Source organism: Hemitrygon akajei, chromosome 21 (genome assembly GCF_048418815.1).
Source record: "Hemitrygon akajei chromosome 21, sHemAka1.3, whole genome shotgun sequence".
NCBI lineage: Eukaryota > Metazoa > Chordata > Chondrichthyes > Myliobatiformes > Dasyatidae > Hemitrygon > Hemitrygon akajei.
The window spans coordinates 37,499,145-37,512,624 of NC_133144.1; the positions used below are offsets into that span (position 1 = coordinate 37,499,145).

The 13,480-nt window shown below is 39.5% G+C and overlaps 1 protein-coding gene across 1 annotated transcript in view; it reads right to left on the reverse strand.

Annotated features, from left to right (window-relative positions):
• Positions 1–13,431, reverse strand: part of hif1an (hypoxia inducible factor 1 subunit alpha inhibitor) — a 37,800-nt gene extending 24,369 nt beyond the window's left edge. Inside the window, exon 1 of the mRNA XM_073025239.1 lies at positions 13,135–13,431. Coding sequence (XP_072881340.1) covers positions 13,135–13,263 — 129 coding nt within the window. The 5' untranslated portion in view covers positions 13,264–13,431. The remainder of the gene's footprint in view (positions 1–13,134) is intronic.
• Between the last annotated feature and the right edge of the window lie 49 nt (positions 13,432–13,480).

Here is a 13,480-nt window from a genome sequence, read left to right on the forward strand (position 1 = left end):
TCCACCATAATCTGTAGCTTCATGGCCAGGCATATCCCTCTCTCCACCACTACCATCAAGCCTGGTTCACTGAGAATGCTGGGAACAATGTGAGGCATAATTTTAAAATCTGGTACTAATCTGGCAAAGCTGTGCCATTAAACAGAGGAAATAACACGAAATTGCCGAGTGATCCCACAGTCAATTAATCACATCAAACTTCTGCCACATCTAGTGACAAACAGATTCTGCAGATACTGGAAATATTGAGTAACACACACAAAACACTGGATAAACTTCACAAATCAAGCAGTACCTATGGAGGGGAATAAACAAACAACATTTCAGGCCGAGACCCTTCATGAGTCCTTATTTTATCTCCCTCCATAGGCACTGCCAACATCTAGTCACAAACTGTGGTAAACAGTTAATGGAAAGAGATCAAGAAATCCACATCACTAAGCATTGAAGATAGCTGAAATGTTTACAGTAAACATCAGCCAAAAATGCAGAGACAATGATCCATTTCAGTTCTTTTTGAGGCCTCCATCTTTATAGCAGCTATTCTTCAGCCAATTTGACTTACTCCATGTAACAGTAAGGAAATGCTTACAGCAGTGGTTGTAGCAAAAAGGTTATGAGACTACACAACATTCTGGCTTCCAATCCAGAACTGGTAGTGCTTCAAGCTAAGTTATTTGAGTACAGTTACATATTGGTATGAACTTGACTGTGTAGAAAGTTGGAGAATAAGTCAAATTCATCCAGTCAAATTCATTCTGCACATAGTGATAGTGCTATTAGGCAGCATTCACTGACAACTTGTATACTGATGCCCAGTTTGAGTTTCCCTAGGTCCAGTCAGCACAAGACCTCATTAAATCTTTATCCAAGCAAGGATGAAGAGCTGAGTTCCAGAGCTGAGGACATGAGACTGACATAACATGAAAGCAGCATTTGATTTAGTATGGCATCAGGGTGCTTTCATATAACTGAAGTTCATGAGCAAAGGGATAACACTTTAATGGTTGGAGGACTATCCCATACAAAGTATAAAGGTGGTGGTTGTTGAAGGTCTATCATCCCAGCCTTAGGATATCAATGGGGGCATTGTTCAGAACAGTGTCCTAGTCCCAAATATCATCAGCTGTCTCATCAATGTTTTTAAAGGGTAGGAATTCTTGCTAACGATTGTCTAACATTCAAGCATGTGCTTACAAATGGCAAATAATTTTCCTGCAGCAAAAGTACCAGACAATAGCCAGCTTCTCCTGGGCACAGTCCGTCTACTCTGCATGTTCAGTGGCATTTCCACTGCCAAGTCTCACACCATCAATTGTCTTTGATGGTATTCCATCATCGTTGCTGTGTCTAAATCCTGAAACTTGCTCCCTAACAGCATTGTAGAAATACCTTCAAAAGCACTGCCCAAATTCAAGAAACCATTTCAAAAATAATAAAAAAATACGTTTCTGTCCTGTAATGTTCTATGGTTCTAAGTAAACAAACATCCTTTTTTTGGCTTCTGAGACATCTGCCTTTTTTCCCCTACACATTTTTGTAGAATGCCTCATTTTATATTGTGTTGGTTAGCTTGCATATTCTATTGTGTTTGTGATTTCTCTCTCCAGAGATTCTGCACAGCTATTCGCATGTAGTGTTATCAAAGCACCTAATGCTTTGATAACAAATTTCAGAGATAAAAGCCTTAGTTTTACAGTGCATTGTTCAAACAGTATATGCAAACTTCAGTTAGCCTCCTAAACACATTATTGTAACCTTTGAAATTTGATTCTTAACAGTGGACTCTAAAATTTTATACTTGAAAGTATATGACAAAATAGAAAGTCAATACAGTTTCATTAAGAATCTATTAATACAGTTTCGTTAAGAGGAAATCTTGCCTGAGAAATTTTGTCAAAACTGAGTAGGTAACAAGCAAATTAAACAAAGCAGAGTTAGTGGATGTAATTTGCTTGAATTTTCAGAAGGCCTTTGATAAGATGCCATACAGAAGGATGCTAAAAAAAGAACTCATATTGTTAGAAGCACTGTACTAGCAAAGGACTGAAGATTGACTGACTGGCAGAAGTGTAAATGGGTCTTTTCCAGGACAGCTGTCAGTGACCACTGGAGTTCCATATGTCCCATGAATGGGAAGAAAATTCAGAAATCAGCAGTGAAAAGAGACTTGGAGTGCTAATTCAGGATTCAATAAAAGTTAACTTGCAGGTTGAGTAGGTAATAATGAAGGAAAATGCAATATTAGCACTCATTTGAAAGGACATAGCTATTAAACTGAAATGAGGAGAAATTTCTACAGCTAGAGGTGGTGAATCAGTGGAATTCATTTCTGTAGAGTACTGTGGAGGCCAAGTCATTGGGTATCTTTAGGGCAGAGATTGATAAGCTCTTAAATGGTAAGCGGGTTAAAGGGAGAAGGAAGGAGGGTGAAGTACAGTACACGGTTCAACAGTAGAGCAGATTTAAAGGGCCGCAGTGCCTATATTTGTTCCTACATATTATGGTCTTATATAGTGTGTGCAGTTTTATTTTTTTCTATTTTTGTTTTCACTTTGACTTTCAGCGAGTATTATTCAAAACCATAAGAATACCTACAACTAATCAATCCAATTTTCAAAACTGTTCTTACTCACACCAAAGAACAGCATTTCAATTAAAGTATGTCTTAGGATGCTAAGATTTATAAAGGCAAAAGTTGATTTAGTATGCATTTTGTTTTAAAAATCATTGTCGAGATGTTCTCTTTTCTATCATTTTATGCTACATCTTTAATGTTGCTTCTATGATGAACAAAATGCTTTCTTGTCCAAGTTTACTTTGACTTTCATCGGACTGGGAATTACTTCCAGCTTTCCCACCATTGGTTGTCCGTATGCCCGTCATTGTGACGTACCATTTATCTAAACCTATCACAAAGTGAACACATTGAACATTCAACCCGCCAATCCCTCACGTCCGAGTAAGCGTTCGAAGATATTGCTATTAAAAACAGGTTTTTCCCCCTTTTGTGGTCTGCAACGATTTGTGTTCATGTTGTCTGGAACAATTTCATAGAATCCTTAGCAGGATTGTACGCACGATGTTCGCAGGGAACATCTAAAGTTTAGGGGCTAAATTCATAATGGATTGCTTTTACTCATATCTGCACATAGCTTTTTTTTATAAAAAAAGATTACACTAAAATTATGAACTGATTCCAGTTCATAAAGCTCACCTACTCTATTGAGTGCTGAAGAAATGCAATTCTGATGCAAAACTAAAAAACAATTTATATTCACTTCAACAATTTCGTTCAGAATTTGAAAGCAAACCAATTAAACACTCAGCTGATCAGTGTTCCGAGAGTCGAGATTAAATCGCGATAAACCGTCATAAGAATTCTAGCTTCCCGAAACCCTAATTTGTTTTAATCGTCGTTAAAATACAAGAGTATCATAATATAGTAGTAAAATGTAAACCACACTTCACACGCTAGAGGAACTCAGCATCTCCATGGAGAGGAATAAACGTCGACTCTATTCCTTTCCATAGACGCTGCCTAATATGCTGAGCTCCCCCAGCCTGCATCTGATTTCTCCCCTGTAGAGACCACATTGTAGCCATCAAATGAAGTACATCTGGTGCTCAAAATGCTTTTGCAGGCTGGGTGCATCTTGTGCGTGTTACAACATCTAGATTCTCAGCATTTGAGGACTCTCTCGTGCTAACAAACGTACAATTCAGATTTAATTCCCAATCATTCGTTGACTCCGATTGCCAAATACTGATTAGCCATTGCGATTAAAGAAAATATTAAATTGCGCGCCCGCGCTTCGGCACCGTTTGTCACTCTCAGTCATTGAGAGTCGTGGGTTGGGGGCTACTGCAGCCGCGAGATGGCGCACGGTCCGTTCTGCATCGAGACCAGGCTACGTGACTGGGGTAGCGTACACAGGGACACGGGGGAGGAGACTAAAAACAAACACTGCGACCAGGAGGGGGCAGGGAGAAGAGAAAGTGAGAGGCAGTTCAATGCAGTATCGCTTCAACATTATTCATGATAGAAAAAGCACTGCCTCAAAATATCCTCGGTTCAGAGGTATCTCCTGTGCAGCAGCGTGGTCAAAGAATCACGTTTGCGCTACTCGCATTGCAGCAAACTGGTTTCATTTTTTTCCACCGGTAATATAGTTATACAGCAAGTGCATCCTAAATCTCTATCTACGGTGGATTGAAGGTCCCCGACTTTTATTCCCATTTTCCCAAGGTCGGAGTTTTAAATCTGTGAAATACGTAGATCAGCATCAGTAACGCTCCCAATTCAGTGACAGCTCCTGAAGAAAGAACAAGCACGTGCACTTAGTTCAATTCATTGTTACAACTCGCAGCTACTACAGCAACAGGAACATCGCAGTTTCGCTGCGGCAAGTGAGCGAACTAACCAACCGAATTAGGCAGGTTTAAATCGCCGCTTGGGTTTTACCCTACAAACTCCAGTACACCCCATACATTCCCTTGCTTCATTATTGTTGAACCTACACAAATCGATCTCTCACCCCTCATAGTCTTGTACATATAGACATGTACATTTCCTGTCCACCTTATGGTCCTCGATGCACTTCTCCAATTCTGGTCACTTGACCATCCATAAACGTGAGTTGTGTCAGCATTGGGAGCTTACTTTCAGCTCCCAATACACCAAAATTCCAAAAATAAAACATCCAAATCACCTCCTTCAAGGTATTCTCTAAACTATAAACACCAGAAAGTCTGCAGATGCTGGAAATCCAAATGAACACAGACAAAATGCTGGAGGAACTCAGCAGGTCAAGCAGCATTTATCAAAAGGTATAAACAGTCAACATTCTGGATTTAGACCCTTCTTCAGGACAGAGGAAGATGCCTGAATAAAAAGGTGAGGGAAAGAGGCTAGCTGGAAGGTGATAGGTGAAGCCAGGTGGGTGGGAAAGGTAAAAGGCTGGAAAAGGAATCTAATAGGAGAGAGGACCATAGGAGAAAGGGAAGAAGGGGGCAAGGGGAAGTGATAGGTAGGTGAGAATAGGTAAAAGGCCAGAGTAACTAACTGCTTTTGGTCACCTTCCTTATCAGTATGATTTCAACCTTGTAAAATGACATGGAGGTGGGTTGGGGGGGGGGGTCACACTGGAGTCCATGCTGATTGGGGTCTGGCCTCACCTATTGGTGCTGCCCTCCATTCCTCATGTGCTGGAAGACAACAACAACCCAAGCAACATCACTCTACAGCACATGACACACTGGACTTGGCTATATTATATTTTTTTGCATGACTGTATATTTACTGCTATCTTACAAGTGCTATATGTGTCGTGCTGTGTATAACTGTTGGTACTATGTTTTGCACCTTGGCCCCAGAGTAATGCTATTATATTTGGCTGTATTCATCGGCATTTATATATAGTTGAATAACAATTAAACTTGAACTTGAATGTTTGCTATGATAACAGTTCAATAAGTGTTGCTCTTTAATTCTGAGTTCCTTTACAAACAAAAGAAAAAGTCAGCAGCACCAACCCCTCCCAAAGATATCTTAAGATATTTAAAACTGTTAAAAATATTTAACAGTTGAAGATATTTTAAACTGTCAAAGCTGTTAGCCAGGCAGGCTAGGCCACACCCCAAAGACAGAGGAAGGCCTGGAATACCTCAAAAGCAGAAGAGGTGCAATGGCAAATTTTCAAAATCACTACAATAAAACAGGAAATACTGAAAAATACTCAGCATCTTATGAAAGGGCACTGTCCTGTTAATTGTTACTCTCTTCATTGATATCTCAATTTGAGTGTTCCCAGTATGTTTCTAATTTGAGCAACATTTTGCTTTTGAGTAAAAAGAAAATCCTCTTACCTTTACTTTCCCCTCCTGTACTCACATATGCATCATTTAAAGGGATTCTCATCTCTATTACAACATGGGTACAAGAAAAAGATGGAAGCACTCTCAAGTGTTCTGGTTATTATAAAAACCTATGAATCGACATCACAAAAGACACACTTGCTGTGAAGCTTAACTGGGCAATTCTGAAGTCGAGACTTTCCACATTACAAATGCGACTAAACATCAAATCATTAACTTAGCTATAGGATGTTTGGTACACCTTGAGGTCCTGCCTCCCCCAACTTCCCCACTGCCAAATAAATATAATCAAATGGTTATGGTTTATTTTGTTTGGGCTTTAATGTGCCTGCAGCATGATAAAAGGAAAAGGCAAACTGAAACTACAATCATGACACATACTGTATCTATATAGCTGCTCTATTAAAACTGTGCCATTTCCACTTTGTTCTCAACTGAACAGTTACCAGGAAAAGATCAAACTCTAAACAAATTGCACCCATGTTAATAATTCACAGATCTCAGGCACAAACTATACTTCTTAGGCAGTCCCTCAGGATTGTGGACAACTTGTACCCACACCAGCTCTGCACGGTCTGAGCAACAAACCCATGAGTCTGTAGAGGCCAAAGTGGGACCTGCACACAGCTAGACTTAACTGAGGTGGTGAGTGGGTAAAATGGGAAGTGCTGCTCTCCTTCCACCATTTTCACTGGGCATCTTAAGTTCTCCCAAAGATACTTGAGTTCTTATCATCCCAAACTTTCCTCTACTTTGTCTGGACATGGGGATTCAGACAGTTGGCCTTGCCAGAGAAAAATGAATAAATAATTAACTAAATAAATGATGCTCTATAAACAGTAGAATAGTTTTGGGTATGAGAAGATAAGTAATTCATTATAAAAGATCCAGCCTTCTGACCTGCTCCTCAGTATTTATAACAACATATCCGGATGAATTTCTGATCAATGTGACCTACAGTAGTGAGCAATTTGGCAAAAATAATGTTGTTGAACAGCAATGGTTAGATTCTCTCATGTTGGAGATAGTCACTGCCTGACATGTTTCAGGTGTAAATGTCACTTGCCACATCAGTCTAAATAATCTGAATCAGTGTAGATAACCTGAATGTTACGTAGGTTTTGAACCACAAAGGTGTTTAGTTTTAACAGTTGAGTAGATGCCAATAGAATTGAATATTGTGCAATTATCAGCATGTATCCACACCTCTGGCCATACAATAAGTCATTGATGAAGCAGCTGAAGAAGCCTGTGTCTCCTCCACCGATGGGTGGGATGATTAACCAATCTTGATTTGTGCAAGGAAATTCCCAGCTCTTGCCCACTGAATTCTGTCTTACTCAGTCTCCTTAATTTCACTTTTGGCCACATGCTGTCTCCATGTCAAAAACAACTATTTTCAGCCTATCACTGGACCAGGCCCTTAAGACCACAATGACTGTACTGACCACGATACCAAATAAATCCAATCCTATCTACTTGCATATGATAAATATCGCTCCATTCTCTTCAGGTTCTTGTGTCTGTCTAAATGCCTCAAACACTACTATCATGTCTGCTTCCTCCACCAATCCTACAAATGAATTCCAGGCACCTAACTAATCTCTGTAAAAAGAAAACTTGACCCTGCACATCTCCGTTAAATTAAGTTAGAGATTGTTAAACGTGAATGATAAATGTATGACTGGGAAAGATTGAGGGCAAAATGTATGAGTACCAGAGAAAAAGTAATCTATTTAGGTTGTCAACAGAGAAAGGGGCAGGCAAATTTGCAGAACCTGTTTAAACTTTCTAATGAAGAAGATACAAGGTTATTCGCTCAGTCCAGAGCTCTGAGAGATGCTGGGATTCCAACTTCTTGGTGAAATCTATGATAGAGAGTTTGGAAATCAGGATGTAAATGTGATGAGGCCTGATGATGATAGGTTTGATCTTCATAATGTTCAACTGAACAAGTAAGTGGCTCCTATAAACTGCACTACATCAATGCCAATGTCTTTGCTGTCCGTGCATCCCATGATTAAAAACAAGGACCACTTTTGACAATTTTGAGCAACTCCGTGGGTTCTGATAATAGAGCACAAATAAGGGCACCAGTATTGTATGAATGAGTGATGCAATCTGCATTATCCATCAAAATAATCTATCGAATGTCCAAATCCAAGGAACACCACCTGCCAAGAAATGTTGCAAACCAGTACAGTGTTTTGAGAAGAATATTTATATAACTGAAGGTTCACAAACCAAACAGATAAAAGTTGGAGACGTGGACCCTCTGGGCTAAAAATATTACAGACAGGTGCTAAGCATTTATAGGATAAACAGGAAGCTGTACACGTTTCAGAATCTCTGTAACTTGAGTACACACTGAATAAGGGGCAGATTTGGCTGCGCATTAATGACGTCCGGTAACAAAGTGATACTGGAATCAGATCTGTACCTTCTCATCTTCCACCCTTCCACTATCCAAGTCATGGATTGGATCAATTGTTTAATTTAGCTTTAAGTTTTAACTTAGGCACTCATTAATAATGTAAAACTTTGGCAGCAGAAGGAAGGTGAAAATGCTTTAATAAAACTGTTGCACAAATGCACATAAAACTGCTGAAGAGATTCCAACCATTCTTTTTCACGCAGTTTAATAAAATTTAATTTCAGAACTTGCTGTGGTAGAAGTAAAAATCTTGGAGGTTTTGCTCTTAGAGTTCTTTGCAGAATAACACAACCAACAACATTCCACTAAATGAAATGGAATTGCCAACTAAATTTGAACCAATTATTCAAGAAATTACAATAAACAGCCCACTTCATCAACTCTAATAATTGTCTGGATTCAAGGGTAAAAGTAAAGGAAACACTGTTATGATAAACTGGCTGGTAATTTTTCTTCATTCTTGCTTGTGCCAAGTTTTAAAGATTAAAGTGCTGGAACCTCCAAGATATCTTGAGCACTGGCAACCTTAGTTACCAATTGTTTTGCTTAGCCATCCTCCATAATCATTGGGGTAGACAGCCAGAACATTTACTCCAGCTCAGCTTATCGTAGAATAGTTCAGAACAAATTAAAAAGGATTATGTACTTCGAGCATTTCCCTAACCTTAGCAGGATTCAGACCTTATCCGTACACCTGAAGTTATTGGAGTATAAAAGTATAAATTTACCAAAACTATGAAGTCAGTTCTGAGCTTGCTATTTGCAGTTCTGAGCTTCCTATTGGCTATGCATGTACTCAATTTAGTAGAATGAAATCTTAGGAATGTAGAGGTAGCTAAAGAGCTAAAGAAATGTAGATTAGAACATTGCTCAGTTCTGAGTTTGCTAGTTGCTATGCATGTACCCAATTTGGTAGGAGACTGCAGTCTTAAGATGACAATGGTGTGTTAATGAGAGGTAGCTACAGAAAGAGCTTGCTATTTGCTATGCATATATCCTAAAAATGTAGAAGACAATGATGTGTTAATGAGAAGTAGCTAAGAGATATAGATTAGAACATAATTAAGTCAATTGATAGAAACAATAGGGACAATGATGTACGTGAGATACGTGTAATACGCAACTATAGATCGATTACATATGCTAATGCAACTGGACCAGGAGATTGCTATAAAAAATGCTATGTCCAAGGATCGGTGGGCAATCAGCGACTAGCTCACTGACTGTCTCAGCTTTGATTTGCAAATTAAAGTTTAACCCTTCTTGAAGAATCTTCTGTGTCTCCTGGTTATTTATGAGGCACGAAAAACCACGACATAATGTACAGCATTGATAGCGTAATACAGGAAACAAGAGTCATGTTGCAAAGTAGGGTCCTTGAATTGCCATTAGATAATGACTGGATATATCTTCATGATATTCATTGAAGGATAAATGTTGTGCAGGACACTTGAAAATCTTCCCTACTCTTCTTAGAATAGAACCTTGTGATGGTTTCTATTAAAGAGCAAATTAAATTCAATATTTCTGAAAACAGATTTTGAAATCACTAATGTCAACCCAGGCTATGGAACAAAATCTCTGAAGTGAGGCTTATACTCATAACATTCTGACTTGGAGCCAAGTATTTTACAATACGGCAAGGGCTGACAAGCTTGCAAACATTTAGTGTCAAGGCCACTGGTACTCTTTCTGTGAAATACAAATTCCCAAAAGATCGCTGAAGATTCTGAAATCCCGTCATACAAACAAGTGCTAGATTGTAAATAGACAGAATTGTGGAATGCTATTTCAAAAATGTGGGGCAACATTCTAGAATTCAATGAAAATTAACTATTTATTTAACAGAAATTAGTGACCTATTTTTTGGAAGCCTGAGTTCATCATCATTGAACATATTGGTCAAAAACAGCACCTCAGAGCGCAACACTCTCAATACTGCACCGAATATCTGGATAGAGTTTGAATCCACTTTTCTACTGATTCAGTGGCAAGAACAATACCAAAGAGTCAAAGATTAAGGAAATGGAGTTCGGGGAAAAGGAATAGAAAGAAGCTTCAATTTGATGGTGATAAGGCAGTGTGTCAACTGCAGCTCTGTTGGCAGCAATATTGCCTTTGAAGTGCAAGGGAGAGGGTTCATGAGCCACTGACTCTAATGTAAGGCATTATATAATTCAAAATAAACTTTTTATTTTCTTTAATTGTAGATTACAAAAATTTGATTCTGAAGTCAGCATCAACCAAAATTGTGTTGAGTGAGAAAATTGTGAATGACTAGAGATATGATGTGGGAACGACTGGGTGAGCAAGACATGGATCAAGCACACAATACTGATGTTGTTCTTTTTATTATTATCAGTTGTGAAATGGAGAGCATGCCACCTGCTTTCCGATGAGTGGAACATTCCAGCTTTGCTGCCAAGATAGTTCAGAACAGAGGACAATTTTCCAAATGGTGACACACGTCATTAACTGGATCAGTTTTAATATTCAGTAAAAAAAAATAAAGTAAATCAGTAACAATTCAGTTATGAAGTATTAGCACACCTTTATTTTACATTTCTAACCCGAAGTGACAATACTTTAATACATTAACACCATAGTTCAAGACCAGATCCCACTGATACCCTGTGCTTCGGTCATGACTACATTCCTCTGGCTGACTGCATGTTTTTATATCAATCTGCTTCTCAGCCTTCTTGCGCAAATAACTCATCAGTGCTACACGCATGCACTAATCAACTCTGTGCATTTTTGCAGCTAGACACATTTATATCTGTAGAGCGAAAAACAAAAATGTGTTCCTAACCTCAACTCTCAAATTATTTGTACTGATTTCGGTCCATTGCTGTTTCTCTCAGTCTTGTGGACTTTCTACCTGATCCCTTTACACTTGATGTATCTAATTTCTCCAATGACCTTATTTTCCAAGTTCCTATTTTAAGATTAACATTGCTCATCACTAATTACATGTCTTCTCCAATATACTCTCCCATTTTCCTTGCTAGTTAATAGTCTACAGAGCAGCTGAAATGCCACAAAGTCTCAGATCTGGGTGTTCTTCATAGATAGTTATAAAACTATTCACAATGGGAAGGCTTCAGATCAGAACTCAGTCCTGCCCTCACACATAGAAAAATATTTCATGGGGGTAGGAGGGAGGGTGATGCAGAATCTATGGAAATGACTGAACAGTTGACATTTCAGGCTGAGACCCTTCTTCAGGGCTAAAGCCTGAACTTAGACTCATTTCCCTGGTAGGGAAGCAAGCTGGGGTGGTGGTAGAGAAATATTGTAGTCATTTTTTTTGGGTCAGTTTTCCTTCCTTATTTTTTCATTCTTTGAATGAAACAAGACCACAGCTGCTTATTCAAGTGGTGGATATCAACAGTAATGTCCCAAGGGAATCACATGATCGTGATCAGAGGAGATGGAATTATCAGTGTTCTGATGAACCTATCTCATCATTATCAACAGAAAAGTGATTGGTAAATTTATTTGCTGATGTTCACGCGATCCCGGTGCACATAAAACAGCAATATTTCCAAAGTTAACATGTATCTAAAACTTACAGTTAAAAATTTGACACTGTTACAGATTAAGTGTATACATACATTGATTTAGTACCTTTTATGACCAGAAGAGTCAGTATTTTTTACATCCAATTTAGCACTTATGCAGTAAATCAGAAACACACATTCTGCCTTGTGTTTCTGACCTGAAACATTAACCCTGAGCTTCAAGTTCCTGGGCACTTGTCCACGTACACAAAGCCAAGAAAGCTCACTAATATCATTACTTTCTCAGGAAGGGAAAGAAATCTGGCAGGTCCTCACTGCGCGAAACCAACTGATAAGACTGCACCATAAAAAGCATCCAATCTGTATATATTATGGTTTAGCATGCCAACTGCTCTGCCATGACCACAAGAAACTACACAGCTCAGCACATCATGGAAACCACCAGCCTCCACTGCATGCATTCTTTACACTTCTCACTGCCTCAGTAAAACAGCAAGTATAATCAAAGACCCCATCCACCCCGGACATTGCGCCTTCTCCCCCTCCCATCTGACAGAAGATACAAAAACCTGAAAGCGCACACTACCAGACTCAAGGACTGCTGTAAGACTATTAAATGGTTCCCTAGTATGATAAGTTGGACTCTTGACCTCACAATCTACCTCATTATGATCTTGCACCTTATTGTCTACCTGCACTGCATTTTGTAGTTGTACTTTATTCTGCATTCTGTTATTGTTTTACCTTGTCCTACATCAATGAATTGTGTAATGAATTGATCTGTATGAACCATGCGCAAAACGAGCTTTTCACTGCACCTCAGTACATGTGAAAATAATAAACTAATTCCAATTTTCCGTAAATATTGGCTGAGCAGTTAAGAGCTTCCAGTATATTCTATGTGCATTTGATTTCCAGTATCTGCGGTGTTTTGGATCGTATATCTTGGCTATATTCCTTACAGCAACGTTGAAACAGAAAGAGGTACCGTAGTTGGTGTCAGATTAATAACAAGGAGAGAACGGCTAAAAAATTTGTTTTGGTGGAGTTAGGCTGAAGGGTAATTTTTTTCAACGCCACAACGGAGAACTCCTCCAGTTTAATTTTAAATAATCAAGACGAAGAACAGTGTCGTAGGTTTAACCTTTCCAGTGCAATACTTCCAGTCCATCCGTTCTCCCCCAATGGTGTTCACCTCAGTGCACCACAAACACACCCCCTACCTAGGAAGCCACCGTGTCAGGCACTTATCTACAGTCTTGCCCCGCACATACACCCTCGATTCCTGAGCTTCGTTACCTCATTGTCTATTAAGGCATCAGCCCGTGGATCGTTGCAGGACATCCTGGGGATGGCCTTGGTGGGGAAGGTGTATTTCCTCAGCTGAGCCTCGCTCCATCCTCGGGTTTCTCCTCTGTGCTCTGCCATGGCCTCCTTTCTGTCGAGTAGCGCTCCAGTAACAAGAAGCAGGCAGGAATCCTGAGCGAAAAGCAGGCACACGCCAGCTTTACCTAGAGCCAGCAGAACAGAGAAGGCAAAGGAGCGCGGCGGCCAGCACTCGGAAGCGGAGGGAGGTCGCTCGCTTGACAGGTACAATCTCCCAATACACCGCCCCCGTCGGCCTGGAGGAACGCACTCGCTTGCT